This window comes from Ctenopharyngodon idella, chromosome 4, assembly GCF_019924925.1.
Source record: "Ctenopharyngodon idella isolate HZGC_01 chromosome 4, HZGC01, whole genome shotgun sequence".
NCBI lineage: Eukaryota > Metazoa > Chordata > Actinopteri > Cypriniformes > Xenocyprididae > Ctenopharyngodon > Ctenopharyngodon idella.
In genome coordinates, this window is record NC_067223.1 from 10,786,159 (window position 1) to 10,807,380 (window position 21,222).

At 37.3% G+C, this 21,222-nt stretch overlaps 2 protein-coding genes across 4 annotated transcripts in view; both read left to right on the forward strand.

The window, feature by feature from the left end:
- The window catches only part of si:dkeyp-27e10.3 (UPF0606 protein KIAA1549), a 24,397-nt gene extending 11,157 nt beyond the window's left edge, over window positions 1-13,240 (forward strand). For 2 of the 3 annotated variants that reach the window (XM_051890064.1, XM_051890063.1), the window contains 14 exons: window positions 300-454; window positions 535-712; window positions 1,917-2,101; window positions 2,287-2,492; window positions 2,902-3,029; window positions 4,756-4,770; window positions 4,857-5,083; window positions 5,259-5,488; window positions 5,568-5,709; window positions 5,789-6,142; window positions 6,233-6,285; window positions 7,242-7,369; window positions 9,072-9,226; window positions 9,685-13,240. In XM_051890064.1, the coding sequence (XP_051746024.1) occupies window positions 300-454; window positions 535-712; window positions 1,917-2,101; window positions 2,287-2,492; window positions 2,902-3,029; window positions 4,756-4,770; window positions 4,857-5,083; window positions 5,259-5,488; window positions 5,568-5,709; window positions 5,789-6,142; window positions 6,233-6,285; window positions 7,242-7,369; window positions 9,072-9,226; window positions 9,685-9,915 (2,387 nt within the window). In that variant the 3' untranslated portion in view covers window positions 9,916-13,240. Of the gene's footprint in view, window positions 1-299; window positions 455-534; window positions 713-1,916; window positions 2,102-2,286; window positions 2,493-2,901; window positions 3,030-4,755; window positions 4,771-4,856; window positions 5,084-5,258; window positions 5,489-5,567; window positions 5,710-5,788; window positions 6,143-6,232; window positions 6,286-7,241; window positions 7,370-8,292; window positions 8,343-9,071; window positions 9,227-9,684 lie in introns of all 3 variants that reach the window. The other variant, XR_007929657.1, reaches the window with a different exon arrangement.
- A 1,124-nt stretch (window positions 13,241-14,364) lies between these two features.
- svopl (SVOP-like) lies at window positions 14,365-21,222 on the forward strand. Its single transcript, XM_051891089.1, has 17 exons — window positions 14,365-14,514; window positions 14,600-14,748; window positions 15,523-15,694; window positions 15,810-15,910; window positions 16,009-16,107; window positions 16,400-16,471; window positions 16,563-16,687; window positions 17,139-17,202; window positions 18,049-18,174; window positions 18,270-18,398; window positions 19,471-19,544; window positions 19,685-19,881; window positions 19,981-20,092; window positions 20,328-20,409; window positions 20,693-20,782; window positions 20,900-21,013; window positions 21,125-21,222. Exons 3-17 carry the CDS (start codon window positions 15,562-15,564, stop codon window positions 21,134-21,136), a joined length of 1,530 nt encoding a protein of 509 aa, XP_051747049.1. The 5' UTR covers window positions 14,365-14,514; window positions 14,600-14,748; window positions 15,523-15,561; the 3' UTR covers window positions 21,137-21,222.

Genomic DNA, 21,222 nt, shown 5'->3' on the forward strand with positions numbered 1-21,222 from the left:
AAAGAAGCAATAATATTTTTGAGGTGAGTTCTTATGTTGGATAAATATTAACATGAAGTTATATAATTAATAAATATAATTATTTTTTCTTTGATTATTCATTACATTCAATATTATGATCTAATCTTTCTCATTGTGTAATGGTACAGTTACTTTCAGCACCTTTAAATGTTCATTATACTAAAAGATGGCAGGTAGATTTATACTAGTCTGTAAGTTATGAAGGAAAATATTAAACATATTACAATTTCCCTAGTACCTCATGGACATTTTCTTTTTTTAATGTGCATTTGCTCTAGTTTTATTGGGTGTGTTGGACCAGCGTGTGAATGAAAGGACCTTCCAGGCCAAAATGGAGAGGCGATTAGCACTGCTGGTCGGAGAGGGACTTGGGATCGGGGTTAGCAATCGGCGATGGAGAAGAGCTACTAGTATTGGCAACAATAGTGTACAGGTACATACAAACACACAAGTGTACGCACTTTTTCTATCCTTCCCGCACATGACATAAGCATGAACCCTGGCTTGCCTCAGATCGTTCGATCGTCCCGTCTCGATGGCCCAGACTACCCGCTGGAGCTGGTGTATTTCGTGGAAGCAGGGTCAGGAGAGAGACTGCCAGCCCAGGCCACTGCATCCATGCTCAACAGACTGAACCTGCAGAGAGCTGCCATCGTACTGGGCTACCGAGTACATGGAGTTTTGGCCACACGTGAGTCAAAATTGTTTCGATTAGGAAGTGGGTTTAAAAGGGTCATGACCTGGATTTTTTTTTATTATTTTAATATGTTTCTTGAGGTTCACTTATAATGTTAATAAAGTTTTTGCACAAAAAATTAAAGGTCACTCTTCTGCCAGAACTAGACTCATGTACGGCCGTTAGCGGAGTCAGTGATTATAGTTTATAAAGTTATAAATATGGATATTTTTCTTACAAAAACACATCGCTTCTCTTCAGAAGACCTTTATTAACCCCCTGGAGCCGTATGGATTACTTTTATGATGGATGGATGCACTTTTTTGGGCTTCAAAAAATATGGTACCATTCACTCCCATTATAAAGCTTGGAAGAGCCAGGATATTTTTTAATATAACTCATATTGTGTTTGGCTGAAAGAAGAAAGTCATATACACCTAGGATGGCTTGAGGGTGAGTAAATCATGGGATAATTTTCATTTTGGGTGAACTATCCCTTTAAATGACCACTGTTATGGTTGGCTAACGTCATTGTGAGGGAAAAAGTGTCAACAGCCCCTCACTATTGCAGGTGTAAGTGTTTTAAAAACATTACCCATATAAAATCAACATTTAAAGACAAAGCATAATGAAATTGTTTACTTACGATTTGCAATGTAGCTGCTGTCAGATTCAATACAGTTGGCTTTTTCATCTTTGAAAACAAGTTTCTTTGTAAACTCTCCATTACAATGTGTCTGCAGTCAAATGCTCCGAACAAACATATAACCTTCCGATGCGATTCGGGACGTGATTAAAAATAAATCATCCAGTTGTTCCTGACGCCTTGACCCTTCTGAAGTCTGTAGAGGGACGCAAAGAAGCTGTTTAAATAGGACGTGTCAAAGCAAATATTCCTTAACGCTTCAATTTGTCCTGTCTATCAGTGTCTTGCTCTAGAGGCAGTCATGTGCAAATGTATTTGCCAGTGTGACGTCACAGATACCACAATATCCAAACGAGCCATTTTTTGAGCTTGGTTAAAAAAAATTTATAATGAAGAGGACGTTTTAAGCTATGAAACTTGCAGGATGTTTTAATGGTACAAAGACCTCTTATATGTCAAAAGCTCAAGGAAAATTGTATTTCTCAAGTCATGACCCCTTTAAGACACTTTTTAAATAAGCAAATGGGATCTTATGATAATTTTTGTGCCAAATATCATGTAAATCTTTTTCAGCGGTGGAGAAGCTGGCCCTGCCGCCCTCTGAGACTCAGCCCAGTAACGTTTGGTTGATCATAGGAGTTGTAGTCCCAGTGCTGGTGGTCATCCTCATCATCATCATCCTCTACTGGAAACTGTGCCGCTCTGAGAAGCTGGAGTTTCAACCAGACGCCATGAGCACCATCCAGCAGAGACAGAAGGTTTGGGTCACTGAGTGTGTGTGTGAATGTGTTGCCCACTTATAGACACCACACGTGAAGGAGGCTCGTGACTGTGCTCATTATTACTCACCCATGTCAAGGGCTTTTACGGAAAAATGGGCTACTTTGCAACAGTCAATTTAGCATGTTGTATCATATTGATTCATGTGTGTTTGTGATTTTAGTTGCAGCCTCCCAGCGTTAAAGGCTTTGATTTTGCTAAGCTACACCTGGGGCAACACAGTAAGGATGACATCATGGTAATCCAAGAACCCTCCTCTTTACCGCCGCCTGTTAAAGAGGCCACGCCCTCAGAGGGCGGAGAATTGAACACTCCTAAATCGAAGAGCTCATCTACAAAAGCATCACGTGCAGCACGGAGAAGAGGCCGGTAAGGAACTGTTGATCATGTGCCATGTGTTTTGGATTGTATGTGAACAGGTTTTGTTTATATCAGTGTTATTTCAGTATTATTTGTACACTATTAATTTTTAGTCTTTTTATTGTGACTTTCTTTTTAAATTAAATTTTTTTTTTAAATTTTTAATTTTAATTTTTTTTTTTTAAGTATTACTATTTATGTTTCATTTACTTCTATTTCAGTTTTAGTTTGTATATATTTCCAGTTAGTAATTTTAATTGCTTCATCGTAAATTTATTTCAGTTAGTTTCCAAGGCATCATTTCTAATCTTCTAATATTTATCTAATATTTGTTTTATTTCAGCTTTTAGTTTTAGTTTTATTTACCAGTAACAACCCTGGTTCATATGAGGATTCACACAACTCGTGTTTTTGTCAGATTGTCTCCATCTGATGGAGATTCATTAGGAAGTGAAGCATCCAGCGGTAGAGAATCAGCAGAGGAGAGCACCAGACCTGCTGTGACGCCGAGTGACTGCAAACCCCAACATCGCAAGAGCAAGCATGGTACCATTAACACATTTAACGCACATGCCCCAGACATACATAGATCATCTTACATTTCATACAGTTGATTGGTGACGAATATGATGCAGGTCAACAGCTCACTGTGTGATGTACCCTATAGAATGCAGTTAGAATGACCCTAAAATTCAAGATTTTGGGGCAAAAATGCCCCTGTATGAGATTTTGTCTCATATTTATATGATATAGTTAAGTAATATCACATGAGTGCTGTTTTTTGTTCCAAATAGCACAAGTGTGACACACAGCGGTGTTTCATTTCTGAATGAATCCGTGTTTTGAATGAATCAGGTGAACCAATGATTCAGTGGACCATTGATAAAGAGAGCTTCATTCCTGAATGAATCAGCTGTTGGAACGAAACAAATAAATAAATGACTCAATGACTTACGGTGGCCGAGAGAGCTCAACGCGCTGCAAATGAAGAAAACACATGCAAATAGAAAAAACACCAGCAAATAAAGAAAACATCTTCATCATTTTGACAACACATGCGCCGCAAGTGTTGTGTACTTTTGCAGTGCGTTTGTCTATTTGTAAGTGTTGTGGACTTTTGCAGCGCATGTGTTGTCAAACTGATGAAGATGTTTTTTCTATTTGCATGTGTTTTCTTCATTTGCAGCGTGTTGAGCTCTCTCGGCCACCATAATGACTTACTCATTAAGACATTTACTGCCACATACTTTCTTATTTAGAGTACCATTTCATTAAAAAAAATCATTTTCATATTAATAAAAAACCAATTAATACCCATTTAAAACCCATTAATTGCAACCCATTGAAATTGCAGTGTAAATGCATTCATTCCACCTCTAAGCTGCAGTATACCGTTCCTTCTAAAGCTACTTGTACTTTTTTGTCTGTTTGATGCTTTTCTTATTTAACACAATAATGACTTTATCTTTTGGCGGGTAATTTCTGAGTCAAAATTGATGTACCATTTATTTGCGATTAATTAGACTAATTAATCAGCACATCATGTAATTAATTAGATTAAAAAATGTAATTGCTTGACAGCCCTAATATAAATACCTAATATTTTTTTAAATTAATTATAATACTTCTTTCTATAAATTAATTAATAATTAGAAGTATAATATGAAGTTGCTTTGGAATGATTTGTAATATGAAAAGCTAAATTAAATTACATATCAAATGAAATGAATTAGAGTTGTCAAAAGTACCAACCTGGTCAGTTCTGAAATTTTAAAAATGTGACGCTTTGAGCGCTGTTGAGCGGGTTTGTAAACACCTCTGATTGGCCATTGTGTTCACGCATTGATGTTGTAAATAGTCATCAATGACGCTCTTCACCGAGCGCTTACACAGATACACACAGGAGCATTTTAAAGCAGGCGTCTATGGAGGACCAGACCGCTGATAGATGCTTGCTTTCAAATGCTCCCACTCCTACTTTCAAAACGCTTTCAAATTCAAACACTTCCGTGTGCTTTCAAACGCTCCAGTGCGTTGATCATTGTAGCCAATCACAGACATATCCGATGAGCGCGTCAATACAATGGCCAATCAGAGGTGTTTACGAATCTGCTCAACAGTGCTCAAAGCGTCACATTTTTAAAATTTCAGTACCAATTGGTACCGAAGTCTGTACTTTTGAAAAATCTAAAATGAATTAAATATGACTATCAAATAAAATGAATGAAATTAAATCTCTTTCTCTCCCCCATTTGTTCCCATGGTTCAACAGCAAAAAACAAACTTGGTAAGTTTCTTTACCCACAGTCATGTTGCATTCACATATTGTTAGTTACAAATGTGTGACCTTTGACGTCTGGCCTTGATGTTCAGGTACTCAGCCTGGAAGTGGTGTGGATGAGCAGTTGTCCTCGTCGTCCATATTTGAGCATGTGGACCGCCTGTCTCGAGGTTCGTCAGATGGAACACGCAGAGTGTCCAATAAGATACAGCTTATCGCCATGCAGCCCATGCCAAGCCCGCCCTCTTATCCACATAACCAAGCCCTGAGTCCCAACCTGACGGACAAGATGCCTGACGGAGCAAAGGTCAACAGTGAGGTTAGCAAACAGGCCCACACCTTGCACAAACACAGATACAGCATTCACATGATGTTTAACTTGTATAATGTGACATATTTCCCAAAATTTTCATCAGTGAATTACATATGACTTGATTTCATGTCATCTTTAAGAAAACATTCATAACTTATTCCCATTCTTCCAAATGACGCAGATTCAAGTAGCCTTAAGGCATAAATCCGAGATTGAACACCATCGCAATAAAATCCGCCTGCGTGCCAAGAGAAAGGGCCACTATGATTTCCCCTCCATGGAGGACATCATGGCAGCATTCGCCGACAGCTCCGAGCAGCAGCGAGTGTATCAACAAGCTCAGGAGCAGATACACAAGATCCTGCATCCTGAGGAACACACACCTTCATCATGCGGAGAGCCACGCAAAAGGTCAGTGTAAATAAATCTTACTTGTATTTTCCTAGTTTGCTATCTAGGAAAGTGAATGCAATTTGTTTGGGAATTGCAGTTCCAGAGGAAAACGCTCTCCCAGGCACAGACAGAGACAAAATTTGAGTGGAAGCGGAAGTCTCAGAGACAAAGATCGCCTCATTACTGACGGAGATGCCACGTACAGGAAGTACCCCGGGGTGAACAATGTAGCCTATGTGGTAGGACACACACATGCATATATGTGATTTCACTGAACTAAAACACGCGAACTCACCATCACCAATTCTCTTCCTGTAGTCCGATGCAGATCAGCTCCCAGATGCAGAAAGCCCTTCTCCTACTGATGAGGTGTTTTTGGACCCTGGATCACCACCATCTGGCCCCGCCCCTGCTCCACCCAGCTATGTCCCCCCTCAGCCAACCATCGAAGAAGCCCGGCAACAGATGCACTCCTTATTGGATGATGCTTTTGCTCTGGTCTCACCCTCTTCTCAAGGAAGCCCTGCTCCTCTAACGTTCACTGGCATTACTGCAGTCACTGGCGTCGGAGGAATCAGCCCCGGTCAACCCTCCAGCCCGTCCTCACGCCCTGCACGCCAATGGGGCTCCTCTTCTTACCCAGCAGCCCCTGCACACAGTCCTTTCTCTGCGGTGAGTGACTGTGGATATTTGAATGATAGAATTTGAATGCAGCTAATGTGAAATTTCATGTGAAATATCTCTTCTCTCTCTGCTCTGTAGAGGTATGCCGAATTAGGAATGTCTCCCACATCAGTCCAGGGTTTATTGCAGAGGTGAGGAGGATTCTGGGAGGTTTTATGGAATAATCTAATAAGAACAGTCAGGAGGAAGGAGAAATTAGCAATTTAATATGTAAACATGATGAAGAAGGATTATGTTCTTTGTTAAATAAAAACTATGCTGATTTGCAAAAAAAGGCCTATTATTACCTAATTGGATGATGCTCAGTTAAAAAATATCAATAAAAACTTTCCAGCACATAGTTTTTTCACAAAATAAGAATGAAGATTTTTCAAATTATATATATGCAGTAACAAAAGTAGTAAAACGTTTTCAAAATGTATCATTTAACGTACAATCTGCAAAAGAATTGAAAAAAAAGTTCAAATAATCCATTTAATGTCGAAGAACTTTAAAATAAATAAGTACAAATTAAAACACAAATTTTCTGTTGCTGTTTGGATGTAGTAAACCACCCACAGATGTAGTAGAAAACATCTGGGTCTTCTTTGATTAAGACTACTTGATTTTACAAATTGTTGTCAAAAGCAAAACTGCTATGAAATGCACATCATATTTTGTTTTTTTGTTTTTTAGAATCAGCGCCCCAAAATTAGTAAGAAACAAGTATTGAATTGTTTGGTATTTTATTCATTATTTCTTTCTCCCTGATTCTCACAGAATATATTTCCATTTATTTTATTTAAAAAATATATTTAAAATGTATATATTTAAAATTAAATTTTATGAAATGCACATCGTATTTTGTGAGAAAGTGTGATGTGCTAGAGAAAAACAGGCACTTTTTTTTTGAATCAGCACCACAAAATTAGTAAGAAACAAGTATTGGATTTCATTCAGCAAATATGATGCACAGTGGTGTTGTCAGAGCAAAGAACAAGTCTGAGTACACAAAAAACAAACACGCCACTTTGTCTACTAGTGCTTATCTATTGATCAGTTTTAGATATAATATTTACTTAGCACATTGTTTGTATAATTTTCACAGGCAGGCGCAAGGCTCTGCATATCTGGCATCAGCAGAGATGCAGTCAGATCCTGGATACTCCAGCAGGGGACAGTATGGAGAAGAGATGCCATCGTCTTCTCGGCCACGACCAGTAGGGGGCAGCACAGGTAAAGGTCTTATTAGTTAACTCCTTCGGGTCGGCGGTCGTGCCGGCGATACCACCTCGCTTTTTTCTTATCAGTGTGAAAGAGACTCAAAATACTCAGCCGAATTTGGTCGCACATACCAGTGTTATACATCATTCTAAACTGTTAAGTGTGTACTTTTATTTGTGTACACTCACAAAAAAAAAAAAAAAAGTTGTGGTTTTCGCAAAATAAAGTAAACGAACATGATGTGCGATCTGATGTCTCCCTCTCAGTGAAGTCAATTCTGAAATGCGTTTTAAAATGAACTGAAACTCAGCAAATACTTGCCACACAGACATGAGAGACATGTCTACATAATGCTTAGAATGTCTACTTTTAAATGAAGTAAGTCAAATCAAAAACAAATATTCTCAGTTTATTTAATTCGTTTGAAACCAAGGAGATGTTCCTTCTTTTCCTTCTCACTTCATTATCTGTAATGAGTGGAGACCGCCACACCCCTTGCGCCGTTCACATGGTAAATAGTTTAGGTGAACTGTATGCATCGCACACTCCCCTCAGTCAATGCCACAAAAAACATCAGATTCACTGAACGTTCGTCGCGTTTTGATGATGGCGTGCGATACAAACAAAAGAGATACCACAAACACATGGGGGGCGTCTGATCAGGACCTGTCTGATCAGCTGATACAGTACTACACAACACAGCACAAAACCATGAAGTGGTACAGAAAGATTTTTCTGCACTTCTTGGACATTGCTTCCACCAACTCTTTTATTTTGCACAAAGAGCTATTGTCCGCATGATTACTGCAGCCTTCAGTGTCACATGATCCTTCAGAAATCATTCTAATATGCTGATTTGATACTCAGTTATTACCAGTGTTGGAAACAGTTATAACTGTTATAACAGTTATAACTATATCACTGACTGGAAGCAGGATTTTTTTTTTCTCCAGTGCAAAGAAACACCAAACACCTTGGAATGCCAGTAAGTGATGTTCACTTATATCTTTTAACAGGATTTATTTCCAGGTTAAACTGTATACTCAAAATGTGCCCTCATTTATTCTAAATGTGTTTCATTTATATTGTTAACTATATTCTGAATAAACTACCAGAAAAAAACTACTTTGTACTTTGATTAATTTTCACTCACATAGCCTTCCTACCTGAAAGAGCTCATTATGCAGGTCATTATGCAGGTCATTATGCAGGTCTTTGTCTTCTCAGGTGTGAATCACATCATTATTCATGAAGATTCATGAATACTGTCTTTCTTGACAAGAAGTGTCTCACAAAACTTAAATCATTATACTGTTTTATATCAGCGAGTAGGCAGGATCATTTTCACATCATTTTGAAGCAAAAACTCTAGCCTACAACCTCCAATACCCAGAAGTCTTGTGAACACATATTTATTATTGGTTTTGTGGCCGTATTTCAGTGACTTAAGTTTTTTGTTTTTTCAATAACCACGCATAAATGTTATTTCCTCAAAAATGCAAACATGTACATCTATTTTTCTCACATATTATTGTAGCAGAGTTTGTGCTGAATACAGCAAAATTACTTGTTGGCCAATAGTATAAGTAGCTGAAATAAGCACAAATGTCAGGGCATGTCAAAACATCTCAAGGGCCCCAGAATCACTCAGACCCTGGGGGTTAAATTTAAAATATGGTTTATGTGCTATAATTGCCATGTGTTGTGTGTGTAGGTGCACAGCTGCATCAGCTGACACAAGTGGGCTTGTCAAGTCGGATTGGACTGTATCCTGGAGTTGGCCGTAGTGTATCTGGACCCTCAGGATCAAGCTGGGCTCAGTACCGCTCAGATGAGGAGATCTCCAGACCAGGATCCAACAGAGAGGCTGTAAATCAAACATGCACATTCATAATAACTTTTTCAGAATTGTACTAGTAAATATAATAGTATGTCATTCAATATGGGATGTTATAAAATCCCAAAACTGTGCTTTTGTAATTCCAAAGCACTGCAGTTTAGCTGCATACAAATATACATATATTTAAATTTATATATATATATATATATATATATATATATAGTGTATATTTAATTGAATTTAAGTTTGTGTTCAAGCATAATCTGTTTTTTTCCCCTGAATTGTTGGTATTTTATTTATTTCTCTCTCCCTCTCTGATTCTCATAGAATATATTTAAACGTAATTTATGTAAAATATAAATATATTTTTATATATATATATTTATATAGTGCATATTTAATTGAATTTAAGTTTGTTTTTTTCTGAATTGTTGGTATTCAATTTTGGTTCATTATTTATCTCTCCCTCCCTCTCTGTTTCTCACAGATACTGACATTCCCAGAATACTCTTCATCACCTGTATTCCAGATGCCCAGGACATCCCTGCAGGATCCCACGACACCCCAGGCCCACCTGGAAGCCTCGAGTGCGGGGTACATTGGCCCCGAGGAGCGTTCTCCACCCCCTCACTCCTCTGCCTCTCTCATTAAGGCCATCAGGGAAGAACTGCAAAGACTTTCTCAGAAACAGGCTGCTGTTGTCAGCTACCACAGTTGAGAAAGACCATCCCAAAACCCCAGTCCCGATGTACCACATAAACAACCTCACAAATCCCCACACAGCTCGATGGCTGAGAAACTGCTTTCCTCAAAACCCAAACCAAAATCTTCAAATTTAAGTACGGCTGGTCTGTTACATATGAAGAAATGCTAGCAATCATCCATGCTTGTACTGGCAGGAAAAATCCACAATTTAAATTTCACTGCTGACATGCAGAAAATACACTTAAATACTTTCTCCTATAATTCACAAAGAAAAAACTCACCCTAAACGTCATGTCCAGACTGTTTAGAAAAATAGACAAAGTTGCCCCTTATTCAGACTCTCAATTTGCATGCTGAGAGCTGTGAACTTTCGAGACTTAGTGCTGACTGTTGCTAATGTGAAAATCACTCCCATTCAGTTCCATGTCTCTCAAAGTGCTTCCTTCAAATGGGTCATCTTCATGTCTCCGGACTTCCTCTGGTGCTAAAAACCATTTCTGGGCTCTGCCACAATACCACAAATCAGCCCTGATCAAAAACTCTGAAGTGGCGTTCTTTTATCTTTTTTTTTTTTTTATCTTTTTTTTTCGCTGTCCTGTTCTACCATTTATTCAAGATGGCTTATCAAGCGGAAACGAGCTCTTCCACAATCTAGTGAACTGCCCTGAAAAAAGTAGGCAACATAATTTCTCTTATAAGATAACTTAGGAAGTTTCAGCCAAATTATAAGGCAGCATTGCGTGAATTCTTCACAGAGAAGGCAAACCCACAAGCATGGTGGACGAGGCACGAGAAATAACCATTATAAAGTTATATTTCATTCGATAATATTCATGACTTAAAATCTAATATTTTACCCAACATTTGAGAGTTCTGTGTATTTTTATACTTATTAGAGTATCACAGAGTTAGCTTAGCAAACTCGATTGATTGAAATCAATTGCAAATCGAGTTGCAGCCAACATAGTGTGTTCCAAATGAGCCACTTATGAGGTCCATGATAATTGGGATGCTGCCCATGTAGGCAGTGCGGCAGCTCACTAGGCTTTGGAACAGAGCCACAGTCTGTCAAGGTCTTCAGGTCTTGCCTTACATTTGAGCTCTGAGTACTTCAAACTCTGCAGGGGAGGGAAACAGATTTTGTTGGGATTGTAAACAGTGAAGTTACTCTGCTGCGTACTCTGAGTTTTTGAGCCAGCCCACATGTGGTGATGTTTGACAGGTGGCCTCAGTTGCCAACCAGCATGGTTCCCATGCCGATAACATCATATTACTTTGTCCAACCTGTCTGCATCTGAGAAAAGGTATCAAAGCAAACATTCATGATGCCCGTGTGTATTCTTTTGAGCTCTTTTTGCCACTGGGTTATGAATATTGGCTGTCCAATCAGTTCAGTGTCTTTGTAAAGTATGGCTGAGGTAGTTTCTCAGATATTAATTTTGCACATTTTCTCATCTTTGCACATTCATATCATGGTGATAATGGAAGTCAATCAGTTAAAGAGTTTATTGTGGAAAAGAGAGACAACTATACAGTAACTATATAAATATATAAAGAAAGATATGAGTTCATATTCTATACAAATATATATATATATATTGCATATTAATGTATTAACTCATTGAGCACAATCTGATTATATGTTAGATTCTATGTTAAACATATTAGATTGTATTTATTTTTTATTGTTATGAAACGTATTGAAGATGTGGGAAAAGTGTTGCTATGGGACATTTAAAAAAAAAAAGACCAAATCACTGTTGAGGCATATAGTTCCTTTAGCTTCGTAATTCGGTCTCAATGTATTTTCATGTAAATGGTCATGTGGATTTGCACAGAGGTATTGTAAAGATTCCTTTAAGGAAATGTGTTGAGGTTAAAGGCCTTGTTCTGTATTTGTTCTGTATTTCTTTTTAATTCTCTGTCCTATTTTTCCTCTCTTTATTTTTGATCTTTTGGGTCAAACTTTTTATTTCTCTTTTCTCCTTGTTTTTGGTCATACAGGGTTCCCACACTCATGGAGAATAAAGTGGCTTGAAAAAAGGTCATGGAAAGATCATCAAAATTTCTGGAATTAATATAATATTTTCTAGATTTCAGGGTACATCATATATATCTAGTAAATATTTCATTAGCTCGAAATTGGGAGTGCAATAAAAGTCCAATAATCATGACTATAATCAATAATGAACTAATTGAATGTCAAAAAATGTATTGGCCAAAAGGTGTGGAAACCCTGTCTGTCTTTTTGATTTTCTTTTCTCTCCTTAATACCTGTCTTTTCTTACATCTAGACTTTTCCTTTTTTCATTCTTTCTTTATTTCTATCAATCATGTAGACTCCTGGCAGGCCTTAAATTGGTACGCATGTAAAGTGATGGATTATGCTTTATTTCTTCCTTGTTTATTTTGTGTGATTATGTCTTGATGGGCATGCAAATAGTCTTTAAAAATATTGAAAAATACTACAAACAAGCTTGATAGAATTTAGCCTACTTTGAAAGACTAATATGTAATGGTTCATTAGACAAAAAAACCAATGGTCAAAGCACAGAAAAACCATCCTGATCATCGAGGGGAAAAAAAAAGAAATTTTCAGTATTTTGTCATTTTTAAACCTGAATAATATTTTTGAAAGTATTTGAAAATCAATATTTATGACTAAAATATATCTCATAGAAAGAGTATTAATGTGTAAACGGACATTTCTCCATATTTAAATATTCAGTATGTAGAACACAGTTGACCAGTAAGAGGCAAACATCATTGGTAGACGCCCCCTTTCCCACTGTGCAAAGACCAACTGGGATTTTTTTTTATTTTCTTTCAGTTCTTTTTTATTTTCAATTTTGCAGATACCTTAATGAGAAGTGTACGCATTCATAAAAGATTAAGTTGTGAATAAGTGTTATATTTACAGTCAATTGATTAACATGGTGCTATACTCAATACACTTTCTCTGTGTGTGTGTGTGTGTGTGTGTGTGTGTGTGTGTGTGTGTGTGTGTGTGTGTGTGTGTGTGCGCAATAGTATACCTCCCCCTGTCCCTATGTCGGTGCCATAGAGGATGTTCTAGGAATGTAAACTAAATCTTACAGAAAGTTCATTTTTTGATTCATTTAAACTACCTGAAATCTAACAACATTTTATCATCTTTTTTTGTTGAAGATGCTAACACCATCTTTGTGATCCTATCATGGAGGTATATATGTATATTTCTCTCATTCTGTCTTGTTTCTTTCTCTCTTGGTCTCTGCGAACTGCATCCCAGTATTTGATGTTTAATGTCTCTATATTGTCGTGTAAATTAAATAATAAACAATGTGCCGTCAGTTATATCTCTTTTGTGTCAGTGCTGGGTAGAGGTAATTTGTCTAATACAATCTGTAATACAGCATACTGTATGTCTAAAAAGAAAAGATTAAGGTAACACTTTACAATTAGTTAAAATGAACTAATAATGAACTGCATTTATACCACATTTATTAATCTTTGTTAATTTCAACATTTACTAATACATTATTAAAATCTTGTTAACATCATTAGTTAATGCACTGTGAACTAACATGAACAATGAACAACTGTATTTTTATTAACTAACGTTAACGGAGATTAGTAAATACAGTAACAAATGTATTGCTCATGGTTAGTTCATACATTAAAGTGTTACCAAGATCAATAATCCAAATCTATTTAAAGCTAAACTGGTCTTGTAATATGTCCACAAGGTGAATCCCAACTGGCAAGTGGCAGTTAGCAATTAAGCTAAGCCACTTCCTGATTGATTGATCTGTCTGTCTGTCTATATATTTTGGAAGAAGATAATAGATCAAGATACAGATATGATTGATAACAAGGTTTCAATAAAAAATAAAATTATAACATGTAGACAAAACAGTGATTTGTTTACATTTCTGTATCCACATTAATTTAACATTTAATTCAATAAGAGTATGCGCCCAAATGTATGTCCGAGACTAGCCTACCTAAATAGAGAACTTTCTCAACTGTCAAGAAAGTAACCTAAAAGCTTTCATCGAATTTAGTAGGCTTAAGTAAATGGGACCTTTTGTAAACCGGTTGAACAGATTCGTTGAAAAGATTCGACTCAAAAATAGGATTCATTCACTATTAGCGGCTAATGTACGATTAGTTCATACACTAATGTCGCCATTCAGGATATTTTGGCCATATCTTGCCTAACAGGTCCGCAGAATTATAATTGTATCCTTTGAAAAGAATGTATATGTACACTACAAACATGTCAGTTCACACGGTTTGTTTACAAGATATAGGTCAGCCTAAAGGAGGGCAGCTCAAAAACCTGTTTGTCCACTTAACTGCTTCCACTCTCGATAAACTCCAAAATAATCAAATTCTCAATTCAGTATAGAGAAAAGTAACACGATCTTGGGTGTGTTCTTTGCAAAAAAGAGACATGGCCCTTTAAAAGCTAAGCCGAACCCTTACACGCTGAAGTTTGTGACGTTGTTTACCTGTCGGCAGGTGTATGTGTGCGGGTGTTGTTACTGCGGGAGAGGTTGATGCGGCATCTTTTCAAAGGGAGTTTTAACATTTCTACAGAGTTCAGAATCTGGATCATACAATCGAAGTAGGTAGGATTTTATAGTTCAGAAATCTCCTGGACCCGTGTTTATCAGCGTTTTGAGAGACTGATTTGCATAAATCGCTGAAAGGTCTTGGCTGAACATACGGGAAATTCTTGAACAGCTGCCTGTCGGTGAAATACAGTATCAAAAAAAGTGTCAATCGGGTTGAGATGCGATGAGAAAAGCTTCGACATGACGAAGATTCGTGTTTGATGAACTCATCATCCGATGTTACAGTAAGATTTTTTATTTTATTATGCTCACATATAGCCTACGTTTCAATAAAAAGTCATATAAGTAGGCCTAAATAAATAAAATAGGCTGCTGTGTGTAATGTAATTTTTTTCCCTCACTAGAGCACTTTCAAAAATATAAGGTATCAAGTGGTCATGCAATGCTACTGAATTATAAACATTCATATACCATGGTATTTGTTTAATAATCAAAAGGTAGCCTACATAATAGAATATCATGGCATTATCATGATATGTGTCCAGAAACATGGTGTATGTCCAAAAAAAGGTGATTATCATGGTACCATGTCCAAAAACATGGTAAATTTCCCCAAAACCATGGTATATGTCAAAAAATTCATGGTATTACCATGATACCATGTCCAAAGCATGGCAAATTACCCAAAAACCATGGTATTTGTCAAAAAAAATCATGGTATTACCATGGTACCATGTCCAAAAGAACGGTAAATTACCCAAAAAGCATGGTATTATCATGGTATTTGTCAAAAAAAAAATCATGGTATTATCATGGTACCATGTCCAAAAGCATGGTATTATCATGATATGTGTCCAGAAACATGGTGTATGTCCAAAAAAAAAGGTGATTATCATGGTACCATGTCCAAAAACATGGTAAATTTCGCCAAAACCATGGTATATGTCAAAAAATTCATGGTATTACCATGGTACCATGTCCAAAACATGGTATTCATCTGTTGCTTTTAGTTTTTTGCCTTGTTATTGTTAACATAAAGTTTAATCCAAACTTTTCAGTGCCTACGATTCAGGAAATAAGTCGAGTTTTCAGCGAGGATGGCATTAAAGCGATCGTCTTCCATGAAGACCGAGCTGGTCAATGCCATCCAGCTTCAGGAATTGGAGCTGGAGGAAGAGATCAACACCAGTAGCAGCAATAACACACATGCTGAACCTGCCGAGGACAAAAGTGAGGAACATACAAACAAAACAGCTTACACAAAGCAGTTTATACTTTCAGAGTGCAATGCAATTTGTCAAGTAGCTTCCAGTCATCTAATCGATGGCGATTTTGATGTTTGTAGCCCACACAGAACCGAAATGCTACACAGTTGAGGATGCTGTGGAAAGCATCGGCTTTGGACGCTTCCATATTCTGCTTTTTGTCATCATGGGTAGTGCCAATGTAAGACAAATGTGTGTGTTTGTCTCTGTAATTCATTAACCAGCATACTGTGTTTTTACAGCTTACATGTTTCATTGCTGATGTGTATGTGTGTGTAGATAGTCGAGGCAATGGAGATCATGTTGTTGGCTGTGGTTTCTCCTGAGATCCGCTGTGAATGGCGTCTAGAGGATTGGCAGGTGGCCCTTGTCTCCACGGTGAGGAGCTCGTCCAATCAGAGCCCTTTATTTTGTTTTTCTTTTGAAGTTTGACAGGAATGGAATGTTGCAGTGCGAGATGCACACATGTGCCTATCCGACCAGTTTGGTTGATGTTTTTGTATCTCTTTGAAGCTGATGTCATTTATTTCATGTTAAAATACTTCCTTCTATGCCAGATTTATATGCAAAGGAAAACTGTGTGATTTTTTTTTTTTTTTTTTTTTTTTTTGTGCAATTCAGAAATAATCATTAAAGGACTTATTTTGTTTGTGTATGTGTATGGTTTTAGATGGTGTTCCTGGGTTTTATGATATTTGGGATCCTCAGTGGCTATGTTGCCGACAAATATGGACGTTGGAAGGTCAGACGATATTTCGTTTAATCCATAAGTGGTATATTGTGTTTTTAGTGTGAATTAGATTTTAGGGAATAACATGTGTTTGTGTGCACAGGTGGTGTTTGGTGGCTTTATATGGGCTTCATATTTTTCTCTGCTCACTTCATTCTCTCCATCGTACGGCTGGTTCATCTTCCTGCGCTGTATGGTGGGCTGTGGTGTTGCAGCCACATCTCAAGGGTGAGGTTATGCAAAACATACTGTACGCACAAACTTTCAATACATACAAACCGGGAAATGTCAAGGAATTTTGTTTAAATAGTATTTTTCAGGTCTGGAAAGTATACATTTATACACGTATATACATTTTTCTAGATATGCTTTGCTGAAAAATATTTCAAAAATATGGCTCTTTGTTAGACAACGACTTTTTGCCAAATTGTTCTTCTGAGTCATTTCTTTTCAGTTGGTCAAACTGGTTCACAAATATGTTTGAATGATTCATTATGAAATCTGTCTGAATCAAAACTTACTTTTAAAACCTTGATCCAGTAATCTGGAACAACTGGAAAGGGCATGGAAATTCGTTGGTCATAAATTGTGGGAACCTTGATTTTCCAGTATACATAAAAACAATAATTCAAATGCATTGACTTACTCTTCAAAACTCTCTGCTATTTTCTTTCTAAAGGTTTGTTTTGAAGACCGAATTCATCCCGTCTAAATACAGAGCATTCCTGCTGCCTCTTGCCTCAGTGAGTGCCAAAAGGAAAATTATTACTTTAATTTTCTATAGCACCTTTAAAGGGTAAGTTCACCCAAAAATGAAAATTCTGTCATTAATTACTCACCCTCATGCCGTTCCAAACCCATAAGTCCTTCATTCATCTTCAGAACACAAATTAGGATCTTTTTGATGAAATCTGACAGCTTTCTGACCCTCCATTGACAGCTACACAACAGATACTTTGACGCTTTAAAAAGTTCATAAAGAGATCGTAAAACTAATCCATACGAATTGAGTGGTTTAGTCCAAATTTTCTGAAGAGACTCATTTGCTTTAAATGATGAACAGATTGAATTTAGCGGAAGCTCAAGCATGTTCAACATGACGTGCGAGAACCAATGAGGTTCGTTCTCATGTTACGCAGCACGTCTGAGCTTCCGGAAGAGGTTTGTTCTTGCACTTCTCAAGCTTCTGTTCATGTTCACCGATAAATGTTTATATGTGAATAAAAGACTAAATTCAATCTGTTAATCATATAAAGAGATTGTGTCTCTTCAGAAAATTTGGACTAAAACGCTCAATTCATATGGATTAGTTTAACGATCTCTTTATGAACATTTTGAAGCGCCAAAATGTCAGTTGTGTAGCTGTCAATGAAGGGACAGAAAGCTCTCAGAAAACGATCTTCATTTGTGTTCAGAAGATCTTATGAGTCTTATGGGTTTGGAACGACATGAGAGTGAGTAATTAATGACAGAATTCTCAATTTTGGGTGAACTATCCCCTTAAAAGAGCTTCTCAAAGTGCTTTTTATAATTGTTTGACCTGCAACTGGGAAACCTTCAATACTGACCTTACCTGTGTTGGTTGACAGATTTTCTGGATGCTGGGATCTATGCTTATTATCATTCTCGGTATGACGGTGGTGCCCACGATGGGCTGGCGTTGGATGATCCGTTTTTCCATCATTCCCAGCATTTTACTCATTGGCCTATTCTTGGTGAGTTTTGTTTAAATGGTGCTGAAACATGCTGAAGGAAATGGAAGCAGATGTTTGTCTTTGACTCACTCACTCACTCTTTTCCTTTGTCTTAGTTTATTCCCGAGTCTGCACGGTTCCAGGTCTCAGCAGGTAACATACAAGGAGCCATGTCTACACTTAATTGGATCGCCAGGATGAATGGCGCCACCCTACCAGAAGGAGAACTACGGGAACCTGAAGTGGTGTGTATGAAAAGTTCCTTTTTCTTTATTTCAGTCCTTTAGGACTTTAATAGAGTTTCAATAAAGCAGTAAGCTAAAGTAAATAACAAAATCAGTGTCAATCATTTTATAATGCCTAATATAATTTTAAGCTCTTCAGGAGTAATATATAGATCATATATAGTAAGTATGCACTGATATTAAAAATTTAGACCAAAACCAATTGGAATAGAGTGCCGTCATTTTACGCCGTACTGCTTCACAAACACACAAAAATGAAAATTTGCACAAAAGATTTACAAGACGGCACATGCTAGTCGATGAGTTGAGTCAACTCCACAGCAACTACATAAATTTATCCACTAACCATTCAGAAATGTCCAGTTGCATTCTAAAAGTTGTAACTTCTTCCTGAGTCTCTCTATCAGTATCCGACTCCGGTTTGAACAATGTAAGGCTGAACACCGTTACTGACCATCTTCATTTTGGCTGCGTGAGATTCTCCGGCTTTGTTGTTGTTGAGTATCTGAAGCGCAAGCTGGTAAAGCTCCGCCCTCTTCTGGAAAGCAGCGGGAGCAGCAGCTCATTTGCATTTAAAGGGACACACACAAAAACGGCGTGTTTTTGCTCACACCCAAATAGGGGCAAATTTGATAAATAAATTACAAATAAAATACTTAAAATTACAATAGTTTTAAATGGTACAAGGCATCACAACATAATCTATAGTATGAAAAATGGATATTCATTTTAAGATTTGATAAAGATTACTTTTTAACAGTGTTATTACATTAGTAGTTTTTAATGATTAACTTTAAGTGAGTGTTAGAACCTAAATGTAAAAATGGTGAAAATGAGCATGCACAATTAAATATATAATATTTACAGATACTGATGAATAAAAAATCAGCCAGTAACTGATATGTTGTGCATCCTTAATATTTTGAATCCTATACAGATATGTTTTGAAAAATGTATATCATAGACACAAAACCTATACAGATATGCTTTGATAAATGTATATCATATATACTTCTTTATGTATCAGTGTAAACTTCTTATCAGTACAATTGACAGGACTGTTTATATTCAGACAGAAAGAGGAAATGCCATCACTCTAATCAGCCCGGCCTTTAGAAGAACATCATTATTGTTGTGGTACTCATGGTAATGTTAACACATTTCCCTTTGGTTTGTGTGTGTATGTGCGTGTGTGTGTGTGTGTGTGTGTAATCAGCAAATAAATGTTTCCGTTCCTGTGTAGTTTGAATGCTAGACATGTGATGTATTGCACTGTTTATGCACAGGTTTGTGGCTTCCTTCTCCTATTATGGCTCCGTCCTGAGCGGCTCTGAGTTACTGGAGAAGAACCTTCTATGTATGACAGATGCCGACCTAGAGCACCAGATCAAACACAACCAGGAGGAGGCGCTGTGTTATTGCATCCCCTATAACATGGCTGATTATCAGACCCTCCTCATCAGCTGTTTGGGCGAGGTGGCACGTGAGTGACCTTTGACCTCTCACTCACCCCAGTTTCACATACTCCGCTTAGTCGAACGTTAAATGCTGATGTATGTTTTTCCATGTGTTTCCTCTGCAGTCATCCCCCTCAATATCGGCTTGTTAAATGTATTTGGACGGAAGCCCAGCATGGCCATACTGCTGGTGCTGTCTGCCGTTTTTTTCATGCTGCTTAATATTTGCACAACCCTGTGAGTATATTGATCTCTTGTTCTCTGTATGTTGATCTCTTGTTCTCTAAAATGATTTGATTTCTTAATTAAAACACTATTTGAATGCAATGTAAATCATTTTGAATAAAAGCGCCTGCCAAATGCATAAATGTAAAATAAAATAAAATAAACAACTCTATTTGTGGTCCTCTTGTGGCCATGTGTTAGAAGTGCAGCTGAAGTAGATGACTGAACTGTGTCTGTCCCTGTGCAGGTTTGGTTTCACTATACTGCTGTTCCTTCTCCGCTCTGTGGTTTCCATGAATTTTAATGTGGTCTATATTTACACAGCAGAGGTGAGACCCAACACATGAACACTCCACTTCCTCTTGATGTCTTAAAGGGATAGTTCACCCTAAAATGAAATTTCTGTCATCAATTACTCACCCTCATGTCATTTCAATATATCCAAAATATCCATTTTATATCCAATATCCAAGTCTTATGGATTTGAAATGACATGAGGGTGAGTAGCCTAATTGTTGACCGAATTTTAATTTCTTTGTAAATGAAAATGAAGGAACAGTTATTATTATATATATAAATATAAAAAGAGTAATGATTGGTGTGTGTTCACAGGTTTATCCCACATCCGTGCGCTCAATCGGAATGGGCTTTTGCACATCCTTCAGTCGAGTTGGGGGAATGATTGCACCTTTTATTGCACAGGTGCTGTATCTGTTTGACTTTGCATGTGTGTGTATCTAAACAAATATCTGTGTTCACTTTGTGTGTTTAACCCATTTGATTTACACAAAGATAACATTGTGTTTGCATGTGTCATAGGTGTTAATGTCTAGGTCTTTGATTTTGGCCCTGTCACCGTTTGCCACAGCGTGTGTGATTTGTGCGGTGGGAGTGGTTTTTATGCCCATTGAGACCAGAGGACGTGCATTACTGGTAAGCATCTTCACAACTCTCAAATGAACTTTTTACTGAGGTCAAATTGAGATGATTTTGTTTCTCTTTCTTACAGTTTAACAATTTTGGTTGTTTTCCCCTCTATTTCAGCAAGCTGCCTGAAATACACCTAAATGGAGATGAAGGACAATTGCACTTTTGTAACAAAACATAATCTCATATTAAAGCTGAAACCATTTTGTAATGAA

Excerpts from the sequence above, each read along its gene's own strand:
- svopl (XM_051891089.1), top strand. The coding sequence starts at position 15,562 with ATGGCATTAAAGCGATCGTCTTCCATGAAGACCGAGCTGGTCAATGCC. Across the intron at positions 16,472-16,562 it reads ACAAATATGGACGTTGGAAG|GTGGTGTTTGGTGGCTTTAT; the intron begins GTCAGACGATAT and ends TTGTGTGCACAG. Across the intron at positions 16,688-17,138 it reads GTTGCAGCCACATCTCAAGG|GTTTGTTTTGAAGACCGAAT; the intron begins GTGAGGTTATGC and ends TTCTTTCTAAAG.